The sequence below is a fragment of the Tubulanus polymorphus genome, chromosome 5, assembly GCF_964204645.1.
Source record: "Tubulanus polymorphus chromosome 5, tnTubPoly1.2, whole genome shotgun sequence".
NCBI classification, from domain to species: Eukaryota; Metazoa; Nemertea; class Palaeonemertea; order Tubulaniformes; family Tubulanidae; genus Tubulanus; species Tubulanus polymorphus.
Genome location: NC_134029.1, coordinates 10,556,833 through 10,580,532, shown reverse-complemented (window position 1 = coordinate 10,580,532; position 23,700 = coordinate 10,556,833). Strand labels below are relative to the sequence as shown.

The following is a 23,700-nucleotide window of genomic DNA, read 5'->3' as shown; positions in this document are numbered from 1 at the left end:
TACATAACTTCTTAAAATAACTGGATTCTTTCAACAGATGAACATCCTAAAGAATAGACAGATGATTGATTAACACGTTCGTGCCACCTAGCGGTTTAAGGTCCAGTCATCATTGCCAACGCTAATTTTTGACATTATACAATTTATATGCTGCCAGCACTATTTGTACATTGATAAATTAATACACTGATCTATTTTAGTATAAAAAACCACATGACGAGATAACTCGTCACTGGCAATGGTGAAGAGATTCTCAATTATTTCTTGTCCCCATTGCCAGTGAAGTGTGAAAAATTAAATAAAAATCTAAAAGAATAAAGGTTTTATCGTAAAAATGATATAGAATGATTTTAGTTGTTATATTCTCTCTAAATATTGGCCGGAAAAGAAGCTAAAATTCATTGCTTTCTGAAGATTTTTCTGAAAAATTTCAAGTGTGCAACAGACTTGAGTTACCCCCATAAATGATATCTTACAAATGATATCTCCATACTGCCAGACAATTGTTAGCTGGTTTCTCGCCTCTGTCAGATCATTCATAACGCTATGAAATGACATTGAATCGATGACGATATAACTCGTCATGGCAAACTGCGGTGCACCCACCATGACGATTTATCTCATCAGCGGCAGCAAATGGGTTAAAAGTCCAGTTGGGATAAGTGGATTCATTGATGCTCTGGTTAAAAACATGCCATGCATCAAACAGATGTTTCATTCCTCAAAGATTTGATTCGATAGATCATTTTTGTTTGTTGTATATAGTATTACAGGGCCCAGTTTCACGAAAAAGTTAAACTCAAAAAATTAGTGTAAACTCTTAATCCAGTTTAAATATTCGGTGTAAAATTTTCAGTCAGTTTCATGAAAAAGTGTAAAATAAAATTGGTGTAATTTTGGTGTAAATTTTAAACTACATCACAAATGAGGTTAAAATCCTTAAACCAGTTTAAGGTTGCTAATGAAGATATTAAGATGGCGGAATTACTTGGTAATTTAATGTTTCGGAGAAGATACCTTCGCAGGCCTCAAGTATTTCGGCGTTTGCCAAATTCCCCGATGGATTTATATAATGATGACGAATTTTCCAGTAGATTCAGATTCAGCAAGAACTCAGTTCGACAGATATGTGACATATTAAGGGATCAACTTGAGCGTCCTACCAATCGCTCAAAAAGCCTTTCGGTGGAGCACCAAGTGCTTATAACGCTACGATATCTAGCCACTGGATCGTTTATGTCAACGGTAGGAGACACAATTGGTGTTTCGAAAGCGACTGTTTCTCGAAACGCATATTCAGTATGTTGTGCGCTCGTTAGTGTAAAAGATAGGTTCATTGTTTGGCCTAACTCGGAAGTAGAAATCAGTGCGACCAAGCAGGGTATCTATGAATTAGGCCGGTTCCCAAATGCTATTAGATTGATTGATGGAACTCACATTAGAATCATCCGGCCTTCAGTTGACGAGCCGGCTTTTATCAACAGGAAACGATATCCTAGCATAAACGTTCAGGCTGTCTGTGACCACACAGGTAAAGAATCATAAAGAGAGTACGTTTTATGCAGTAGGCCTAGTTACCAAGATAAGATCAACAAGATATTAGTTTCATTTCAATTCTATTTTTCATTGGTCATTCAAGAGGCCGGAAACTTTTGTGCTTTATAAAATGTTCGCTATAAATATTCTTTAAAGGAAAATTCACTAATGTTGTTGCGAAATGGCTTGGGTCTGTCCATGATTCCCATATCTTCAGAACTTCAGCTCTTGGTAGGTAAGTACAAGACTCCAGTCAGTCCATGTAGATCAAACATCTTGAATTCACTTCATCCAGGTTGATTAGATCTGTGGTATTTGATAGTTTTGAATGTATTATATATATCAAGGAAAATATTTACAATTTTTTTAAAATATGGTTGAATCTTATTTTCAAGACAATTATTGTGGTAGCTTGCGCCGCAATGAGCTGTTTTTGCAGTACCGTACTCTACTCGGTTAATTGACGCAACTCTCCGGTAGTTTTCAATTCTGCTGTCATAACATCACACATTTTGTTACACTATAGACACCTAGAGGCTACACATCGAGGCTTAACTGATGGCGTTTTACTGGGAGATTCCGGATATGCGTTGAAGCCATACTTAATGACTCCATTTCTTCCTTACCACTTACCATTTATTTTCGCTTTTATTTCCTCTGTACTATTATTTCTGAGGAATTAGTTTTTCTTGCAGATATAATATCTCACACAAGAGAACTCGTTCAGGAGTGGAGCGATCGTTCGGAAGATTGAAAAGACGTTTTGCAATCCTGCACGGAGAGGTACGCTTAGCACCGGAGAAAGCGTGTACTGTTATCATGGCTTGCTTCGTATTGCATAACATGGCAATAATGTTTAATGAACCAGAAATTGGAGAGATTGGAGTGGACGACGACCCTGGGGAGGTCCACGCTGAAGAACCTCAAACGGGAAAGCTAATGCGCGACTATTTTGTGAACACCTTCTTTGTGTAACCTTTCTATTCGCAAAAAATTAAAAAGATAACATGTTAACAATAAATTGAGTAAAATTTGAATTGCAATTATTCGAAATTTTCTATCAAATCGTGGAGCACTATTCTTCTTGATTTTTCATTTCAATTGTAACACCCGTCGAATTTTGCAAAGCAAAAATTTCTAGTTGTAGCTTTGCGTTTTTTAATATGAAGTTCTCTTTCTCCAACTTCAGACAATCGACCTTAAGCTGCAACCGTTCACAGTCCAATTTAATGCGTTTTCGATCCTCAAACAGATTTTTGTACTGCGCTGCGGTGATGTCCGCAGAGGATATCCTTTTCTTCGATCGATGATGATCAGAACCTGCATCTGCCACGCAAGTTTGAGGAACAACGTGTACAGATGCCGGAGATGGTTGATTATCGCTGGCGACAATTTTGTCATCAGTTAAGACCGGCGGGCCCTCAGTGCCAAAATCTGAAAAAAATTAATCGAAACGAGATTCTTAAACATAAAATGTATCTAAATGAAGTTTTTATATTTGTTTAAACTCATGACAAATTTTTTGGTTTTCAAAAACCGTTTTTTTATTCTCGTGCAAAAACTTGCGTTGATGTACAGTAAGTAAAAGTTAGCCGTAGAGAAATATGATTTTTAATAGTAAGTTTGGAAGTGTTTGATACAATGATTGATTTTTTGTTAGGCAGCTTACAAACTTATATAGGCCTATACGATACGTCTACTGCGTGCGTGAACAGATCAAGACAATCAGTAGCCACGCGTGCGTGCCTTTTGAAATACGCCTAATTAATATTGCCAAAATCAGGATTTATGACAACTGTTCAAGCTGAAATTTTGAGCTAATAGGCATAAGGCAATTGTCATCAGTGAGGTGAGTTAATTGAAGAGAACGGCGCCGGCCTCAGATCAGAAAAAATGCGCCACGGTCTGGGTCGTGTTCTAATACATGAACATTGTTCTGGCAGGTCATGATCGTGGAATTATAATCTAATTCATACTAAGAAGTGGTAGGACAGCCTAACTTGAAAACTCGTATAGTAGTAGTAGAATTCGAAGGTTTCATGAACATCGTCTCCATGTAGACCTGGTCGGCCAGGGAACATATCGCATTAGTTTGACTATAAGACCTATTGATTTATCAATCGCGATGACTTCCTGGAAGACGTTACCATATCAACGATGTAAACAAACTTTGCGGAGCGAAGTGATGTTGACAGAGGAAAAATTGCGGGGCCCAGAAAAATCCTGAGCAAGACTTTTCACCCAATACCCTTTTGAACTTGTAATTTAGATTATCGATTAGAAGCTTACCATTGGCATTTTCAACTTCATCAAGGGCAGAATCGACATTTGAAACTGACGATTCACAACCGCCTTGGATGCCGTGAAACGAGCTTGAATCTTTGAACATATCGATAATGATGTTCGTTCTTTCCGATATGTTTATAGCAGGTGGTCCACAACCAGTCTTTGACAGGCTTTGCCGTTCCTTGGTAGCGATTCTTTTGTTGATCGTTTTTGAATTTTGATCGACAATCATCCGGTGTCCTGACAGCCTCTCCTAATGCCGTGATTCGATCGGCAATTTCACCCCACGCTTTCTGTTTCGCCACCTTCGTTATCGACGCGCTGAATTTACCGAATAGCACAGTCTGATTTTCTTGAACCAGCTGCGTCAAGAGCAGCGCCTCTGCCGAAGTAAAATTCTTCTTTCGCTTGTTTCTGACGAGCGTTGCGCTTGCTGAACTTTGAAGTGACGCCATTTTAATTAATGCTGATTACACTAATTATATGCGGTGACGTCACTAAACCAGTTTAGTTAATTCACTGGCTACACTTTTTCGTGAAACTTGATTTACACCAAAAATTAACTAATTCGGTTTAAAGCATTTTTAACCGAATTAAGGTTTACAACAAATTTAATTTTTACACTTTTTCGTGAAACCGGGCCCAGTACTGTAATACTATGAAGAATACTATACTATGAATACTATGAAGAAGCTCAATCGCTATTTCTGTTTAAGTGTAATTGATGTTATCAAATTTTTGCACTTATTTCTAAACATAGATAAAAAAGTGTTATTCAATCTCAATAACTGAAATTCAATTTTGTTGATTAGTTGACAATTTCTTACTAGACTCTTATGAAGCAAAGGCTTACCGAAATTTTATCCTTTGGATAAAGAAACGAGTACAGATGTAGAACTGGTGAAACTTTTGGTCGGCCTCCAACAATTCCCGTCAAACCAGGAGCTGGAAAGAATTATAGATGAATATAGGTGCATAGCAATGATAACATGTTTAGGTCTCGCTGTATCAGTTTATAACGTACAGCTTTTTGAAGGGGGTCCTGGATATGTGGATCCATCAGGTCTAATACGTGAAACTACTGATGTAAAATTTGTAAAAGATGTTCATAAAATATCTGAATATCCTATTTGTGTACTCGAGCTATAAAAATGATCTTCGATCTCGAACGATCGGTTTAAAGCTTGCATATTCGAATGCTCCCGTCAATAGTTTCACCTGGCCCAAAGTGTTGAATTTGTAAAATGCTCGTATGAGAAACTGTTCGCGCAAACAGCTCAAATTGGATGTATTCTATACCTGCACATACATCCGATAGGCATTAGGACTATTGCACTTTATCCATCCTAAATGTCTGTGGAATTCAACTATGATTTAAATATTTAAATTGCGGATTATGAAATAAAATCCTTTGTAGAAGGGCATATGAAAATGAAACTGGAATAGTAAGTAGTCATCGGGCCATACAAGAGGCGTAATCAATTAATTTTCCTTGAAAGCCCTTGACAAGGAAACCAAAATTAGTGGCAAACTTAACATTATCACATGCCTGGGCATCTAAGAAATCGAAAAGAATATTGCATTTCGAAAGAGTCATTGATAAGAGAAATTACGTTCAAGTTAATTTAAATTGTACGGTCTATTCACATACTACGTGTCACAGCAATATTTCCGGATTTATTGCTCAAATATCAGCTGTTCCACTCATGTGTGCTTACGGACATATTCTGTACTCCAGAGTCGGATAATTTGTGTCATAGCTAATATTCAATACTATTGATATTGTTATGTCATATGACTTGTCACCTCACCAGAATCAACAAAAAAGCTCGCGAAAATGTAACCGCTCCTTGATGGTATTTTTAGTAACAAAATATTGTACTTACAAACAAACAATACTTTATCATTCATGAAAATGTGTATAGCAATGTTGGCCTCTGAAACTCACCCATCCCAGTGCCAGCACTCGCAATTTCGCGAGCAAACAACTCTAATGCCCGTTTTTCATGATGATGAGCAGCAATCCAAAGAACAGCTTCTTTCAGATCCTGTTAAAAAAAGTAATTTATTCATTGGGGTGAAAAAAATTAAGCGGAAAAATAAAGACTTGGGAGAGCCAAATAACAGTTACTTAAGTAAACCACAGGTATACTGTTTTATCATGTTGAACACATCTAAGATTCTTTGTCATATATTTTTAATAAATTAAGGAACCACTGGCTTTTATTTGTCGACAAATATCAATTAAGATAAATTGGTGCCGATGTAGAAGACATAGATTGACTTGTTTAGTTGAGATAACCAATAGTTTTATTTCCAAAAGAAAAACATACCACCAAATCATTTGCATCAAAAATGTATTTTAAGTGAAAGGGTGACCTGAATATACATTATATTGAAAACTAGAAAGTGGTGTAACACTATGGATGTCACCAGAGAGCTAGCTAACAATAAATTTGTGATGTCTGTCATGGTGGCCATATATATAAATGAATGAGAAAGCTTATTTGTTACCCCATTATACCAAGCTTAAAAGAAATCGCACATTTTTAGGCCAGCCGTAGGCTGAGCCAATTACTATACAAATGGAGCAAATTTAAATGACATGGTTTCCAGAGCTAAGGCCCATTGACTGTGCAACTGAGCATATATTCATACAAATCATTCATTAGAGCATTATCCATTCTCCAACCCCTATGGAGCTGAATTTTGAAAGAGGGCCTCGTTAAAATATATAATGAGGTTTTTTGCGAAATACTGATCGCAAAAATATCTGTTTTAAAAAGTCAATCAGAGCAAAGACTCCTCTATGATTGGCTTAGCCGCAGAGATCAGCAGGTGTTCACGTGAACCGCAGTATCATCTACTGTTTTACTTCCAGATTTTATTTTAAGATCTAAAATTGTATTTCAATATCGATTTCTGTGAAATCTTTAGTTGATTTGGCTTTTCGGAGGAATATCTTTATTTGCACTACAGAAAATATCATTGACGATTGTGCCAAGTCCAGGAAAAATAGCTTTTTCTCAAATCGGATGGATGACCGTGATATGCTAATTAGATGTGCTCAAACTGCATATTCAATCAAATTATATTCTGCCAAAAAATATCAAATCCAAGTCAATTTATCTTTATTGAACAAGGTAAAACGGCAAATCCAATTCAATTTTGTTTAATCGAGCTAATTTCAGAAAATTCAATTCTATTCCGCATTCAAATCAATTAGACCAAGGGAAAAGATTTATCTGAGGTATTTGTTCCTGCCAGCTCTAGTCGCTGTCTGTGCTACTTATGAAAATTACAATTTTTGGAACTAAAATTTGTACTTACCCTTTCCTATGGTTTTTGCCAATATTTTCTAAATTTGGATTGATTGCAATGGTTTTTGTACGACCCAGCCCTGCGGTATTGCATTTAGCCACCAGCGAAATCCCCCATCTTTTTACGTCATAGCAGACCCAAAAATGTATCTATGCGGGGCAGGTGGGTGGGATTCCCACCATAGGAAAGGGTAAGTACTACTCGGAAATACAAATTTTAGTTCCAAAAATTGTAATATTTCCATCGAGTACTGTACCCTTTCCTATGGTTTTAGCTATACTAGCCTAGCACAAGGATGGTGGGAAAGGTAGATAGAAAAACCACCGCTCAAACGCAAGGTAAGAGGGCAAAAAGAGAGCACTTACCCAAGCACGGAATGGAGCACTGTAGCACAGGGAAGACCGGTTGGCCACAGTGAGTCTGTCCAGCTCAGGGGCCCCCCGCATTTTGCAAAATTAATACTTGCGAATATGAGCTCAAACTATGTACATGGATACACCCCTTGTGATCCTGATAATGCAAACATAAAAATTCTACGCTAAAGAGTCCGATCCGAAAGAATGGACACCTTGAGCCATAACAACAGGACCCTAGTGACGCTAATGAGCCTAACTGGCCTGAAACATCCCGTAAATAAAATGACATGAATGTCGATGGAGAATTCCAAAAGGCGGCCCGATAAGACTTCTTCCAACGGAGCACCTGAAAAGGCTGCACAGGAAGTAGCCATAGACCTCACTTGATGAGAAACAACTCCCTCCAAGGAAAGATTCTCCTTCAATAAAATGTCCTTGATCAGTGAAGAGACCCATCGGGCCACAATGTCCCGAGAAATATCACCCTTCAGGCGATCCAGCAGGGGAATAAATAACCGCTCCCGCGAACCCCTGCGTGGAGCAAAGCGATCTAAATAGAAACACAACGCCTGTACAGGACATAACGTCCTGTCCAGAAGACCCGGTTCCACTCGACGTTTTAGGGCTTCAATTCGCCATTGACGACCAACCAAGCCTGGCCGTTGGTTCTTTGCCAAAAACTCCAAAGCAGGCCACAGCAAAACAAATTCCTTCGCTGGCCCAAAGACAATATGACCTTGTCGCACTGAAAGTGCATGAATCTCAGAACGATGGGCCGAGCAAGCCAAGAGCAGCAAGAATACAGTCTTTTTTGACAAATTCGCAAATGATGCTGCAGAAAGAAGTTCAAATGGAGCCTCCATTAACTTCTTCAAATTTACTGACAGATCCCATGGTGGAACTATCCTCGGTACTCGAGGCCAGGAAACGGAAAACCCTGCAACAAGCTGGGATATCCGATGATCCCCTGTTACATTTGGCCGTCCAGAAGCACGCTATGTGTGAGAAATCGCGGAGCGGTAACCGTTAATAGTTATATCCTGCAAACCTTTTACTACAAATAGATGCAGTAAAAAAATCTGCCAATTGAGCTACAGCGGGTGAGCATGGATCAATTTCCCTGCAGCACACCAATCCGCAAAATGACCCCATTTGGCATCGTAAATGGTACTTGTTGATGGCCGCTTAGATCCTGCGATAAAAGAGGCAGCCTGTTCCGAAAAGCCAGAAGCTGACAAGGATCGCTGGACAATGGCCAGGTGAGCAGATTTAACCACTGGCTGTTTGGATGATGCCGAAAGTTCCACTGAGACAGAAGCAATGGGAAATTCGGAAGATTCCTGGGGTTGTCGCACAGTAGGTTGAGAAGTGGAAGGAACCATTTCTGAGCTGGCCAACATGGTGCTACCAGAACTATGTTGCAATTGACTGATCACTCTATTTGATCCAGCAAGCGCGGGAGGACTGTTGTGGGCGGGACCGCATTTGCGTGCATCCCCGACCAGTCCAGAGAGAAGGCATCGACCCCCCACGCTTCCGCGTCTGGAAACAGGGAAACAAACAGAAGACACCTCCGATTGAACCAGGTGGCAAACAGATCCAGCAGCGGATTGCCAAACATGTCTCGAACCCAATTGGCTACTTCTTGGTGGAGAACCCATTCTGTTGCAATAGCCTGACTTCAACGAGAAAGAGCATCGGCCATCACGTTCCTTTTTCCCCTGCTAAATGTGCCACAGTCAGGGAAATGCCCTTTGTCTGGCACCAAAGAAGAATTTTGGCTGACAGATCCATGAGGATTTCTGAGTGAGTGCCCCCTTGATTCCGAAGGTAAGCCCTCACTTTTGAATTGTCCATGGCTAACCAAACGTGGTGGCCCTCCACTCTCCTGTGAAAGAACATCAGGGCCTTCCACACGGCCAGCATTTTAAGCATCTTTCAGGGCCAATGAAGCCGCCCATTGACCCAGACGGAGCCCATGAATCACGTCCTTGGGTTTGGTCATCCGGAACCTAGGAATGTCTAGGTGCCGATTGAGGGATGATGGATCTATCACTGTCCGTTGACCCCCTGTGGCTTTTGGTACCATGAATAATCGAGTAAACCAGTCGGGAGAAGTTTTGTTGCAAACTGGTTCTATCGCTCCCTTCTCGGCCAATTCCTTGAGAGCCGGAGAGATTAAGGCCTCCTGACCTGGTTTTGGCTGCATGTCGGGAGGTGACCTCGTCAGGCGCGGTCGCCTTAGGAAATGAAGACGGTAGCCGCGAGAGACAATCCGGGAGGGCCAACCGTCTCCGAAAAGGTTGGACCAGTGCTGCAGACAACCTCCCACCGGTCCCTAGAATATATTTCGAGTTTTTCCGAAAGGAAGAGCTCCTTTTTGGAGCCTTCCCCTTGCCCCAATACAAACCCGAACTGTTATGACCAGACGAGGCTTGATGCGATTGTTGAAGCTGCGCACTAGTTCTCCAACTGGCATCCATAGCCACCTGAGAAAGCGGTGAAGTTTGAGTTGGTCCTGTTTGCGTCACTACCGAACCTTGCGCCGCCGGCGTCGGAGAGCAAAGAATTGGACACCATATCTGGTAGACAAGCTTTGGAACTAGAGTCCATAACTGACTGAATGGAGGCTAACGCAAGATTAGCCTGACCTGAACGGACAATGGAATTACATGTGAAACAGACCGAGCCAAAGATTGGAAAATCTGGTCCATTCCCTCTAGTTTTAGGGCAACTGACACTGGGTCGGAGCCCCCATGGACGGCGACGAGAGTTTTCGCGAAGCTCGCCCATCAACACCTTAAGTGTCATATCCTGAAACGAAACAACCCTGCATTGTCCAGGATTGACGTCATGGCCACCAAACCGGACTTAGGCAAGCAAATACCCGACTGTACTGAAACAGTATCCGGGCTGATCATAGTGTAATCAGCATCCAGGCAGTTATGACTATGATCCACAGCATAATACGCCGAGCGAAATGCGCCTATAGGTGGATCGGTTGACCTAAAATATTTTCCAGATTTCATACCCTGTTCTGGAGGGGGAAACGTTCCAGGGCGACATTCACCCCATAATTGCGTATCTAATCGAGCCCATTCTCTTGAAATGCTGACAATTCGCGTAAAACATTAAGATCAGAGTCCAGAGGGTGATAAGCTTCCATTGACTCACCGACCAGAGGAGCTGCTGTGGGCTTAGCGCGAGTTGCCCCGTGTTTGACGAAAAACTCACTAATCTATGCTCTAAATGGCATGTCCCCCGCTGGTTCGGATAAAACTGAACAGGACGGAGATACATTGCGAGCCAGGGAAGTCCCCATTGTATGGGGCAACCCAAAATTGCTTGCGGCAGGAACGACCCCAGAAGGAATTGCCGCTTCTGGGACCGGATCCTCATTGAAATCAGACCCTACCCCAGCATCCAGGAATTCACTCAGAATTCCGAATAACTGAGACGGCTGGCAAACTTCTAACAAGACAATCAGGAATAGGCTTACCTGTTGTAGAAGTTGTAGCGACTTGTTGCGACGACGATAACAAGTTTAAAATATTTTCTTTAAATACATGGAAATCCTTTTGAGTCAGGAATTTTCCCGTATCCCGATGATCATGACGACTTCGGTGACGGTCCCTCGAACGGGATCGCCCTCGAACGGGATCGAGACCTGCTAGAAGAATCGCCTCCTCTGCTAAATGACGTCGACGAACGATGAGGCGACGGACGGGGAAACTTTCTACAATAACGATCGTAATCCCTCTTGTGATCAATCCTTGATCTACGAGAAGAAGACCTTGCGCGTTTATTATGCTCACAGCGTCTGCACCTAGTGGGAGAGCGAGCTCTATCCCCGGAGCGACGATGACTATGATTAGAAACGTCAGAATCAGACGATGTACGAACCGGAGGTTTAGAACCGGGTGACGTCTGGACCGGACCAGTACCTGGACCGGTACCGACCAGACCGGTGCTGGCCAGCTTGTGCCGGTATCTCGACTACCGCGGAGCGCGCTCGGTTCAGAACATATACCCTGAACTGGACGAACCGGCTGAACTTGTGATCGACCAGCGACTGACCGGAGACCGGTGCCGTGATCAATCGCTGTGATCAATCCTTGATCTACGAGAAGAAGACCTTGCGCGTTTATTATGCTCACAGCGTCTGCACCTAGTGGGAGAGCGAGCTCTATCCCCGGAGCGACGATGACTATGATTAGAAACGTCAGAATCAGACGATGTACGAACCGGAGGTTTAGAACCGGGTGACGTCTGGACCGGACCAGTACCTGGACCGGTACCGACCAGACCGGTGCTGGCCAGCTTGTGCCGGTATCTCGACTACCGCGGAGCGCGCTCGGTTCAGAACATATACCCTGAACTGGACGAACCGGCTGAACTTGTGATCGACCAGCGACTGACCGGAGACCGGTGCCGGAGAACTAACGTTCCTCCCCGGTGAACGGAGTTGGGAAGCCGACTGTGCAAGTACGATCGGCAACCGCTCCGCTATACGATTTGAAATATACGATGACTATGATTAGAAACGTCAGAATCAGACGATGTACGAACCGGAGGTTTAGAACCGGGTGACGTCTGGACCGGACCAGTACCTGGACCGGTACCGACCAGACCGGTGCTGGCCAGCTTGTGCCGGTATCTCGACTACCGCGGAGCGCGCTCGGTTCAGAACATATACCCTGAACTGGACGAACCGGCTGAACTTGTGATCGACCAGCGACTGACCGGAGACCGGTGCCGGAGAACTAACGTTCCTCCCCGGTGAACGGAGTTGGGAAGCCGACTGTGCAAGTACGATCGGCAACCGCTCCGCTATACGATTTGAAATAGAATTAGAAACATCGGTTGGCACGTTGGCTGAAACCGACGAATCCCTACTATTAACTCGATGACGATATTTCAGCTTCCGAGCCTTATTGGCCCGAATCCAAAGATCCACGGACCAAACCTCGCAAGTCTTGCAAGGATTACTCCTAGAACAGATTTGCCCAGATTTATGCCTACACGACGCACACGAAACGTGGTCATCCCAGGCACCGAATAACTGTCCACATCCCTCACCGCCACGATGCCGACCTTTAGGAGGGGCGGCATAATTATTCAATTAATCGGTCAAATGAATTAAATTAAATTGAATTAAATTAGTTTAATTATTTCGGGAAAAAAGAAACAAGGGATAGCCCCCAAACCGAACAGACTCACCGTTACGAGAGTGATTACTCCCTCAACTTCCTAATCCCTTTGATTTTTTGGCGAAAAAATCCGACGCGTTCATATACAAGAACACCAAGAAAAAAGATGGCGGATTTCGCCGGTGGCTAAATGCAATACCGCAGGGCTAGGTCATATAGAAAAACCATTGGCGATCAATCCAAATTTAGAAAAAATTGACAAAAATTAATTATCTTTGTATTGTAATTATCACTCAGTAATTTGAAATCGTTTGTAATTAGCTTTGTCTTATTCTATATAAATACCATACAGTATGATATGTAAATTTAATCACTTGCGCTATGCCTGAAGAGCGGATAATGTAACTCCCGAAAACGTTCACTTAATGAATATATATTACTCATTAGAAAAATGAGATTTGTACTGTTTTTGTTTCTATGGAACTTGTATAACGGAATGAACCTGCGAGAACTTTTGCGCAGCGGGAAGGTGCAGTTTGTTTGGTCACTTAACCCTTCCAGTGCCGACTTATTATTACCCTATTACGCTGGAGAAAATTTGAAAATTTTGAAAAATCCCACCCTAGTGTGTTGAATAACGGGAAAAGTGTTTCTACACCGCGGTGCGGTGTGTTGTTAGTTACTTATATTTCATGTTTGACAGGTGCTGCCATCTTTGAATAGAGATATTAAACTAAATACTAATTACATCAATACACTGCAGTACACTAGCAAAATCCATCACCAATTTATACATCGCATTGCGCTGTAGACGCACTGAAAGGGTTAAGAGGATCATTTTTATTTTTGGGGATGACAGGTGTTCAAGTGGTCTTGCCGTAAGCTGAAAATATAACATATATATCGGTATATTAACTAGGGGTCCAGGGACACCATGCCCACTTGGGAAGTGGTTCCAAATGCTCAACAATCTAACAATTTCAATATTCAAGGCCCCCTGGTGACCATATACAGAATCCAATGACCTTGAAACTCACCACAATCATAGAACATGTCAGCAGCTACGATTTTGTAATTGATTGTGATAACAAAATATGCCTCGTTACCACTTAAATATGGAAATACTAAGTTATTCTACTATTCAACGCCCCCTGGTGACCATATTCAAAACCCAATGACCTTGAGACTCACCATAATCATAGAACATGTCACGAACTATAACTTTGTAATTGATCATGGTAACAAAATGTGCCTAGGTACCAATATAATAAGGAAATACTAAGTTATTCTACTATTCAACGCCCCCTGGTGACCATATAGAATAACTAATGGCCTTAAAACTTGCAACAATCATAGATGATGTCATGAGCTACAACTTTGCAATTGATTGTGGTTACAAAATATGCATTGATACGAATATAATATAGAAATACTAAGATATTGCATTATTCAACGCCCCCTGGTGGCCATATACAAAAACCAATGACCTTGAAACTCACCACAATCATAGAACACGTAATGAGCTACAATTTTCTAAACGATTGTGGTAACAAAATACGCTTAGGTATCAATATAATGTGGAAAAACTTTTTCCAACTTACGAATGAGTACTGCCGACACCAAGGTGGCCGCCAATTGCGTCATAATTGGCTGATGAAAAATACCTGTCTCAGGTATAAAACATCCCTTTCCAAAGAATACCCATCACAAATTGCAATGAGAAATGATAAACCAGTAGGAAGCTACAGGACTCAGAATTTGGGCCAAAATTAACATTTTTGGGCACTAAAAAGGTCATAGGATGGCCATCTTGAGTCTGATCGACCCAATTTTTGTTTTGCTGATGGGCCCTGGGGGAATTCACATATATCCGAAAGATCAAGGTAATCGATCAAAGTGTCTTCAAAATTTCCCTCAAAAAGTTCAAAAATGTGTAAAAAGGCGAACAACAATGGCTGCCAGTCGGCCATCTTGAATCTGACAGGGCCAGTTTTTGGGCTGAAGATGTGTCTAGGGTAGATACATGTGTAACCCAAAGATCAAGACATTACCTTGAAGCGTCTTCAAATCTTCCCAAAATAACTGGATTCCGTCTACGGACGGACGAAAGGACGGACGGACCACGGACGAAAAGTGAACGCAATAGCCCGCTTGGACTAAAGTCCCAAGTGGGCTAAAAAGGATGAATGTATTTTTCTGTTACACGCTTGAAATACGATCAGTAATATTCGGGTTTTGAACCTGATAGCCCCGCTTATAAGATGAACCAGCGTAAATAAGATCAATATTTTTACGGGATTCGAACCTAATGGAAATTACAGCGACTTGTAGTCATTAAAGTTCACATGCAGTTCACATGTAGTGCCGCATGCGCATTGTGCCGATTTCTCGACTAAGAGCAATTCCCAGCACTGACTTATGCGCATGCGTTAGCTAGAACGGAGACTTGGGAAACTTTACGGTTTTTGGGATCGCAGTAGCCAACATTACTTATAACAGATACACTGATAACAGCAAGAGAACCGATGCCACTGGTTGGCGGTGAGAGGTCGTTGTTAACAAATTTTTTTTCTAATTTATTTTTCATTTTGACCTAATAAATAAAGCAGAATCATGGATTGATATACAAATAAATTAACTTAATTCGGGTCACTTCCAAGAAATGATTCAACGCCTGCAAGCGTCGCTGTTATTTTTACAGCAGTATATGCTGTATCTTTTAAAAGGCATGCAAGAGAGTATATACAATAGATCAATAGTAGTAGGTTGCACCGGTGACAGCCAGCTGAAAGATTTACAGTGTTGAGTGCATGCAGGAAGACACATGTATTCCAGCAGTTTGTGTCAACACAGTGCCATTTATTGGATGCTTGGCGCGTATATCAACTAGCAGAATGCGCACTAAAGGACTCTTATTTTTGTTTCCGATAATAAAATCTTTATGTTTTAACTTCTTTTGCGACACATTTTAAAAGAAACAACGCTTGAGTTTGTCGTAAAACGTTATGAAAACAGACTAAAATCGTATTTTAGAACACCCACTCGTAACACTGTAATTTGTGCCGTCAATCCGTAATGATTACGGGAAAATCGTAACAGTTGGCAGGTCTGCATACATCTGCGACTTGAATCTACGCCATGCATGCTGAGAGAAGGTCATTATTTGCGACGTAAATTTACGTCACAAGTGGTAATGAAAAGGTTAAATACACTTTCTGCTTCAATATAATCTACACAGTACAATCATGTGTTTTAAGTATCTCAGAGGGGGAGATGGCAGGAACAAAAACATTGGTTTATCTGTTTTGTATCATTGATTTAAAAACTTGATTGAATGTGTAATTCAAATCACATGGCTAAGGGGGTACCTGCAGAGCTACTGCGGCAATCGAAGGCAAGGATCCACCAGGTTGGCTAGAAGAGGTTGGTCAAACATGTGCAATTTTTCTCATAGATGATTCAATCATTCATGAAAACTCTATTTGAGTAGAATAATAAAAGTATTGTATATTTGGTGGGTCCTGTGATAATGTATGGATTCTGGAATCTAAAAATCCAGTCCAAAGCTCATCGAAAATGAACTAATTTTGGACGGTTTTGGCGGATCCTAAATAAGCACATCAAGGTAATACATGCCTACTGTCTGTCACACCTGCTCTCCGTGCGACGTTTTGGTCCGTAATTTCGTTAATAGTCAGTTTATCTCTAAATATTAAGCATCAATTTGTTCAGTAAGGAATTTGCATTCAGAAATAAATCATGAAGTGGCATAGATTTGTTTGTATTTTCATCTATCAGCGATAGTTAACCTAGCATATGCTCGCGTAATGCTGAAAAACGGCTTTTATGGCCCATCACGTGGCGCCACCTACTGTATTTTGATATGCTAATGAGCAGCGATGACGTCACTATAACGTATCCGAGCGTCCGCACAGCGGACTTTTCAGCATTACGCGAGCGTATGCTGAGTAAACTATCGCTCATGAATGAAAACAAAAACAACTTTAGTAAAAGTTGTTGTTTAATTCTGAATGTTGATTTGAGAAAAAGCTATTTTTCCCCTGACCTCTTGCTCAATCATAATGGATAAATTTTCAGTAGAGCAAATTAAAAGTCCTCTGAAAAACAAATCAACTAATGAGTTCACAGAAATTAAATTTGAAATACATTTTTTTAATCTTAAAATGAAACCTAGAAATAAAAACAGTAGATGATACCATATGGGTATACAATTAGAAAAAATTTTTAAGGCCCTTAAAACTGATATTTTTGCATTCAGATTTTTGGGAAAACCCCCTGTAAATCAAAATAAAGCCCTTTTTTTCAAAATTCAGCCTCCTAGCAAATGGAGAATGGATTATGCATTAGTGAACAGTCTGTATGAATATATGCTTAGTTGCACATTGAAAATACCTTTCATCGGGAAACCATGTCCTTTAAATTCGCTCCATATAGCAATAAAAATCTATACCATAGATGGTATACTGAACTTACTTTGGAATGTGATGATTTGTTTTCCTGAAAATAACTATCTGTTGTTCCAAGAATTTGAATATTCACCCTTTGAAAATCTTTCAAACCAAGTTGTTTATAGATGCCTCTCATTCTATAAAAAATGATTATTATGTTTTATCAAGTTCCCTTGCGATCAAGAAATGGTGCCACATAGAATATATAATTCAAGGTAGAAGGTTCAGTGAAAAAACAAACATTTTTACAGGCAAATTACAAAACTGATTTACACCATAGAGGGAAAGTTGCAGACAATTAAATGAATAAAGTACTTCTTATTTTTTCAGATTCAAAGCTGTGCAATTACAATATATTTCTGCAGGGACTAGAAATATCATCAAGCTTCCTCCAGTATAATGTTTTACCGTTTGAGTATTGCTTGGGCTGTCTTATGACCTTTTTCTCTACTTCTCATTCCACCAATACAAGCTACTGCTGTAGCTCGATAGCCATCTGCATACGTAGCACATACTTTATAATGATGAGAAGGCGCATATCCACGTGCTCCAGTCACTTGAACAGCATCTTTCAATCCTGCATTTAGATGTAGATATTAGCATTTTCATTGTGATTCTAAATATCTGGTTTATACAAGTGGTGATATCAGAATGAAATGATCTGGGATGCTATCCAAAACTAGGCGTCCAGGGACACCAGGGCAGATCCAGGGACACTGTCGATGGTAGCACAACTTATAACTAGGGGTCCAGGGACACCATGCCCACTTGGGAAGTGGTTTCAAATGCTCAACAATCTAACAATTTCACTATTCAATGCCCCCTGGTGACCATATACAATAACCAAAGACCTTGAAACTCACCAAAATCATAGAACATGTCAGCAGCTACACAATATTGTAATTAATTGTGATGAAAAAATATGCCTAGTTACCAATTTGATATGGAAATATAAAGTTATTCTACTATTCAACGCTCCCTGGTGACCAGATGCAAAACCAATAACCAATAACCTTGAAACTCACCCCAATCATAGAACATGTCATGAGCTACAACTTTGCAATCGATCATGGTAGCAAAATATCCCTAGGTACCAATATAATAAAGAAATACTAAGTTATTCTACTATTCAACGCCCCCTGGTGACCATATAGAATAACTATAGACCTTTAAACTCACCACAATCATAGATCATGTCATACAACTTTCCAATTGATTGTGGTGACAAAATATGCTTAGGTATCAATATATTTGGAAAAATAATAAATAATTATAAACAACCAGCCTCATCCTTTCTGCTTCAAATTCTAAAAAGCCAAGAGCAAAAAGCATGTCTGTCCCCAGTCAGATCGAAGGGGGAGGGAATAATGGCAAAATTCTACAGATGCGTCGTCACTCGCCAGCAGTTAAGTCACTTAGAACGAGTAGGTATAATATCAATTAACTTTATTAAAAATAAAAAATGGATTATCAACCCTTTATGCAGTTTTCTGTAGATAAACAAAGTACATGGACAGGAATGATACGGCCTCCACTATCAAGAAATAACTAGGCCTGCCAAGTAATAAAATTTGTATAAAATATACAGTACGAGTTAAATCGATAACAAAAACTGCAGTGGTGAGTGTAAAGTTTTAAATGCATATAGTAGGGACAGACTACTATAACAACCCAATTTCCTAAGCCCTAGTTTTGCTTACGTGTAGCTTAGACTATAACCGCTTACATGTAGCTTAGACTATAACTATCATTATCAGATACATCTCCAAATATGTTCTCTTAAATTTCACATTCCTTTTTGATACTTCAGAATTCACATTTCTCATACTTAGAAAAACAATATTCTGACTTTAACATATTGAGGTAAAAGAAATAAAAAATTAGAGACAGAACCCCTCTTTCTAACTACCGCTCAATTCCCCCATTTGTCTACTTTGTTGTTGTTCTGGTGTGGATAGATTGACAATACTGAGGCAAGAGAAATCCACTCAGACCTGCATACACTGAATATTCCGTTAGTGTTTCCAAAGTTGCCCTTTATCCACAATGAACAGCAAAATGGACAACTGGGGAATCATAAGAAACATGAATACTGACTATAATTTGACTTAACCTAGTTTATGAAGCTCAGTCTGTTGTCTGCACCCACCCCAAAACGATCAGCACTAACAAAAATTATGGCACGACGATCAAAATTTTCCAGGCATAAATTCTTTCTTTAGGATTCTAACAATCTATCGTTCTAAATTATCTAAAAGCACTGGAATGCCTAATTTCAAGATTAAAATGATGGTGTAAAGAAGGTACATGGGTAGGGCACAGACAACAGGCAATAAGCTGAATTTGTACAACTTCCATATAGGTATGAAGTCATACACATGATAGATATATCTCATTCCCTGAGATCAACTCTACAGCATTCACACGTAGTTTTAATTCTCTTCATACCCATCACTGAAAGTAGACAAATAGTTTAAATTTGAATTGATGTATCAAAGTCAACCAAGCACAGAAGACTCCGCCTAAACCGGTACAGTTGGTACTTTCATTTTTCCACGGTTTAATGAAGCGTGAAAATCAATGTAGCAAACGGAAAAAGTATCTTTATTTCACTGAATTGAACGGGTAGACCGGTTCTGGTTTGGACGGAGTCTACTGTACATCTGAATCTCTATTTAATATTATCAGAAGCGCGTGCAGCCCTCGTGGCTACCGCTCTCTCAGCTCCCCTCCTCCTAGACTTATGCACTTCAACTAAATGTTTATAGTAAAACAAAACTTTTGCCGGAGAGAGATTTCTGCTGTAGGGTCTCTCTTCCGTAATTTTTTAGCCTCATCCATGTTTTCCTGGAAGATACTATTGATTACATATGTCGGCAAATGAGTATATGGAACCATATTGCTACCCTCAGTGTGAAGTACTAACAGATCACTGTATGTCCTAAAATGCCCATAACATTCAGTTCAGTTCCTGCATTCCTCCCTTGATCTATTTGTATCGATGGATGGCCAAGGAAAGAAGTCTAGAGTTGGTCCAGTTTCAAACCATCTGTAATTCATTATTTTGTCACCAATCCTTTTCATACACAGGGGATGAGGACAGCCAGCCTGAAAGCAGCAGGCTAGACCAAACACGAATTTCACTTCATGAGGCGCGGATCAATGTTTCAGCCACTTGGTTACCCTGTCGTCTTCAGAGAATGATGTTGTAAAATTTGCCCTTCCTTGCTCAGTTAACTTCAGATATTGGAGCATGATTGGCCTTCTCTCCATAAAATCGTTTTTCTTTCGGGCCTTGTAGTGTTTTATAGTGCTGTCTTTAAATGGAGTACCATTACACTGAGATATATATATATATATCTATAGCCGCATTCAGATTTGAACAGACTTTTTCCTCGTCCTATGCTCCTAACTCATCTTTATTCGAGCCAAGTGGGTTGGAGGGTATGAATAGATTAGCGTGGGCTCTGCTGAGTTGGCCGTTCAGGTGCTTCACTTTATTGAGGTAGCTGCCTCCACTATATCGTGTCGTTACAAATGTGGCCAGTTTTCCCATCTCTACCATTTTAGTCCACAAAAATTGCTGTTCGTTGAAATCTGGATTCTCGTCTCCACCACCATCAACACGTATTGAATCGATGAGGCGCATTTGCCCATCTGGTTTGAAAAACACATGTTTAAGCTCTGGCATTTCAGTCAACAGTCTAATGTCTGAGAGCATGCTGAGAGGGACATTTCATTTTCAGACAATTTGCCTTCACAATACCAACATAATATTCTTTTGTGGTCTTTGAGCCAGTGAAATGGTAACTTGTTACCTGGAGTTGTGCAGTATATTTAGTTGTAAAGTCTGTCCTTGTGGCGAGGTCTTCACTTCCTTTAACCATTAATGTTTTGAATTTGTTGGCACATGTTAACGTATTTAACCTGAAACCAGCAGCATCGTCTCTATTTATGTACAATATGTTACTGTTGTCCGTTTCTTGAAGACTATTCAATCCTCTATACAAAGCGTTGGACCATCGTTCATCTATGTTTATCTTAACATCAAAGCCTTTCCTCGCTCATCTTGACAATATGTTGGCAACAACTTTATATCTCTTAGACGATCGGAATCGTTTGTTTCGTGTTACGCAAAGTTGACCTAAAGCGCCATGGCTAATTTTTTCTCCAATTTCTTCACTTATGGCTTCCCTCAATCTCGACATTTTCAGTCATTTTTTGACCCACAGGCCGTCGCTCCCAGGTTAAGGAACCTGAGGAGTGCCACTTATCAGCACCAACCCCGGCACTCCTAACAATTCGCTCCAACTGTTTTCCTATATCAGGGCGTCTTTGTAAAATGCTCTTAGTAGTTGTATTCACACAACGCTGCATGAGCCTCTCCTCAGCTATTTTTCTATAATCAACCTTTTCTTTTTCTGCTTCAATTTTTCTTTTTTCTCCCTTATAAGAGTTAGAAATTGCGGATCCTGAACAGTACCAATTTCAGTCAGATCTTCTTGGTAATCCTCCTCAGATGATGATGAATCAATTGGTAATGGTTCACCTTTTGAATCGCTAGAATCAGTATCCAATATTGTGCTATCACTCTCATCACAATCACTGTCAGAACTTTTCTCTGCAGCCTGTTCTACCAGGCAAATGATTTTAGTAGTAACTTGTCCTGAGTCTCAGTCAGTTCACTGTATGCCGAGTATATCCCTTTCATTTTCTCTATATTATCAGCAACTTTCTTGTGCAATTCTGAAGTATTCAAACCATAAATCTTCCTTGCTTGACAAGCTGATATGTTTGCAGTTGCAGCATAAGTGAGTAACTGCCGATCTTTCTCACTCGATGCAAGACAATACAGAAGTTTCAACTTTTCTTTAGACAACAATCCTATCGCAGACCCAGACTCTGTTACCATACCAATCTTCCTTCCCAACTCAACCATACTAGCGTAACATACATCTGGCATCTGCTGAATAACATATAACTGTCTCTCTCACACTCTTATCAAATTTTTTCACGACCCGTCCCATTTCGAGTACGACCGTTGGCATCTCAAGGACCACATCAAAATACGTTTTCTGTTAATATTTTGACCGAGGGTAGCAATGATTGTATATATCCCGTAATGTAACAGACTCATTTGCTAAAATAAACTTTGCAATGCCTATATTTCTCATACATGTACAAGACTCTGACTTATGGGCTAATAATCTACAAGCATATTGTTGACATTCTTCAAGAGAGATCGACTTAAACCGTGATACTTTAACATGTGACCCATGCTGCGTATACTTTGGTTCATCACTCATTCGGTCATTTAGGTACTTTTTATTTAGTTCAGAAATGGGAGACTTTACCAACCTTTCACTTGCAACAGAAGAGGGGTTTCCACAATCAACTCCCGAATAACTTGGTACTTGGGCATCGTCCGTTTCGCCTAGAACCATTTCTCGTTTTTATACCGTTTTCTTTTTCGTTAGGTGTCTCTTATCTCAAACAGCTTTCAAATTCTTTTTTCCAGGTTCCTTTTCTCTTCACGAAGCATATCAAGCATATCAATTTTGTCCCTGTTACTCTTTATTTCTTCTCGTATGAAATCTGCCTGATTGATTAGATTAAGTTCAATTCGGTCCTTGAGTTTTTTTAATAATAATTCGTTCGACAGTTTCAGTTCATTCAATTCAGCGTCAATTTGTAGATCTATTTGTTTTCGGACATCAGCAGATATACGTTTACGTTTAGTCGTACTCGATTCAGACCCAGTGCTAGTGGATGATGAAGCCCGTTTAAAGGCATATGATGGCTTTATCTGAAAAGCAATAATTAGATACAATATAGATATTATGTGTTTCATATATAGTTCCCGACAGACGCCTGTTGGTTGTTAAATAGCTCCATTGCGTTTCTGGCATATAATTCCACCAGGGTGCACTCCAAGCCAGAGTTGAATAGAAATTTTAGCCTCAGACACATAGATTAAACCAAACAAGTTTTGTCAAAATCGGAGGAAGGAGCTGAAACTTTTAGAAATATTTTTACTGCCACAAGAGAAAAATCTGCTTTGTTTTTTTGTTGCCCTAATCTAAAACAGAACAGTCGAACAGGCTACTCAGAATCTACTCAGAATAAGGTTTAACTTATTACCAAAACTCACCGCTTTGCGTGCCTGCTTCAGGAGCAATCCTCAATTGTTAAGTAATGCAGGGTATTTTAGTGCCAGCCCTTCAGAAGCCTTATTTATGGCATTTCTATAATCAATATGTTTCGTGGAGTCTCCTGTGTTGAAGATGCGAGCTTGTGTTTAGATACTAGTCTCAAATTTCTTCATGTTTTCCGGAGTCAAGGTTAAATATTGAGTTAATGCCTTTGTAGCTGTTCCAGACTTTTGAGTTTGGGTTCGTTCTACTCCGATAAATTGTACTGAGAGCAAAAAAATCAACATTATGAATACCCAGTATTCAAAACTTTTGCTACAGAATATTAATTTTTTTAGATTTATGTGCGTTAGGCTAATATCACTAGACTCATCATCTATTCCTAAAATATACAGCCTATATTACTTCTAAATAATGTCAATTTTAGTAA

General features: G+C 40.2%; 1 protein-coding gene across 1 annotated transcript in view; it reads right to left on the bottom strand.

The window, feature by feature from the left end:
* The window catches only part of LOC141905259 (uncharacterized), a 179,501-nt gene that overhangs the window by 26,952 nt on the left and 128,849 nt on the right, over positions 1-23,700 (bottom strand). Inside the window, exons 10-13 of the mRNA XM_074794083.1 lie at positions 17,527-17,695; positions 17,144-17,255; positions 5,771-5,870; positions 4,676-4,767 (exon numbers count right to left, since the gene is read on the bottom strand). Of these exons, the coding sequence (XP_074650184.1) occupies positions 4,676-4,767; positions 5,771-5,870; positions 17,144-17,255; positions 17,527-17,695 (473 nt within the window). The remainder of the gene's footprint in view (positions 1-4,675; positions 4,768-5,770; positions 5,871-17,143; positions 17,256-17,526; positions 17,696-23,700) is intronic.